The sequence below is a fragment of the Vombatus ursinus genome, unplaced genomic scaffold (assembly GCF_900497805.2).
Source record: "Vombatus ursinus unplaced genomic scaffold, bare-nosed wombat genome assembly UNPS02003292.1, whole genome shotgun sequence".
Lineage (NCBI taxonomy): Eukaryota > Metazoa > Chordata > Mammalia > Diprotodontia > Vombatidae > Vombatus > Vombatus ursinus.
This window is the reverse complement of record NW_020943070.1, coordinates 11,249,260-11,251,031: the sequence shown is the minus strand read 5'-3', so window position 1 is coordinate 11,251,031 and position 1,772 is coordinate 11,249,260. Positions and strand designations below refer to the sequence as shown.

General features: G+C 45.5%; 1 protein-coding gene across 1 annotated transcript in view; it reads left to right on the top strand.

The window, feature by feature from the left end:
* Positions 1-1,772, top strand: part of CUNH12orf45 (chromosome unknown C12orf45 homolog) — an 8,281-nt gene that overhangs the window by 1,326 nt on the left and 5,183 nt on the right. The window contains exon 3 of the mRNA XM_027871992.1: positions 504-581. Coding sequence (XP_027727793.1) covers positions 504-581 — 78 coding nt within the window. The remainder of the gene's footprint in view (positions 1-503; positions 582-1,772) is intronic.

The following is a 1,772-nucleotide window of genomic DNA, read 5'->3' as shown; positions in this document are numbered from 1 at the left end:
CTCCCAGCTGACATCCCATGTTCTAAGACCCTCCCAGCTCTGACATCTCATGTTCTAAGACCCCTCCCAGCTGACATCCCATGTTCTAAGACCCTCCCAGCCCTGACATCCCATGTTCTAAGACCCTCCCAGCTCTGACATCCCATGTTCTAAGGCTCTCCCAGCTCTGACCTCCCTCCTCCTCAGATACTTTTTCGAGAAGGCCGAATGATGTAAGCACTGACTCTTAAAAGCAGAGAACCTGGATTCAAATCCTGGCTCTGCCATAAGTTGGCAGTATGGCGTTGTACAAGTCCTTGCCATACTCTCCTCCACTGTTTGACCTCTGACTTGTTGGGACCTTGACAGGGCAGCCTCAGATCGATCTGGAAAGGGTGGGGGCTCAGGGACAGGGTGGTTCATTTGTGACCGGGGTCAGCACAAAGGGGTCCCGCCCCTTCCCCCAGCTTCCCGGCTGGGCTCATGGCGCTGCAGAGAGCCAGAGGAATCTGCTTCTCTTCCAGGGCTCCAAGACACGCTGCTCATCCGTTCCAAAGGCAAGAGCCCGGGCTTGAAGACCGTCCGAGTGGAGAGGAGCAGCCGTGAGTGCGTCTTTCTTTGGCGCCAGATGCCGTTTTCAGTGCTGATTTCTTCTCCTTAAGTTGGGAATTTCTCTGTTTTCACATCAGTGAGGAATGATCCTCATTGATTGGTGTTGGCGTGGCAGAAGGGATTGGGGTGGGGGCTTAGAGCCTGGGGTCCTGGATCTCATAGGATTGGTTTCCTTTATCATCCTATGTATTTTATTTGATGCATTTAGAGACACAATTCTGAGAAGGGGTCGGCAGGCTTCCCCAGGCTGACTGCCGGAGGGGTCCCTGCCACAATAAAGGTGAACAACCCCAACCCAGGTGATTTCTGGGGGACCTTATGGTTCTGAGCTTCAACGGGTTTCCCTTGATTGCAGGACTATGTGGATTGAATTGAATGAAGTTCTAGGTGCCTCCTGTGGGCAGGGCCCTGGGCTCAGCGTCCAAGGAGCCAGAGCTAAGAAAATGCCAGTGCCTGCCTTCTAGAAGCTTACGTTCTGCTGCGGGTAGGTAAGGCGTACACAGACAAGCAGGATTCAGGAGAAGGAGTGGATTTTGAAATCACTATGTTCCTGTTGGGCCACTGTTGGAAATCCCAAAGTTTCTGCCTCTTAGAGGGTGTGAGAAGTTGAGACAGGCTCTTCCTGTTCATTCCAGAAAAAAAAAATGATGTATAGCTTTTCTTTCTTTTTATTTCTTCCTGTTTCTTTTTTTCTTTGGTAAATTTTTTAATTTTACACTTAAATACCAAATGAGAAAAGAAAAAAAAATTGCCATGTACACAGCCGACCATAGGAGAGGATTCAATAGAAAACAATAGATTTCCATTTCAAGAAAACCTATATAGTAAATGCTACAGATTGTTTTTTGAACTGCCCAGCTTTTCTTTGCTTGGATTTCTTTTGTCCTCTGCTGTGCACTTTTTACTTTATTTTTCCCTCCTCCCTCTACCCTAAAGAAGGGTACAATTAAGCGTGGAGACACACACACACACACACGTATGCATATATACACATATATAGATACATATATAAACACAGATACATAGATATACATAGATATCTATAAACATACATATGTACACATAAAAATATATAGACATACAATATACATAGATATCTATAAGCATATACATATAGGCATGTAGGCACACATGTAGATATCTATAAACACATATGTACATATATGGATAAATACACATAT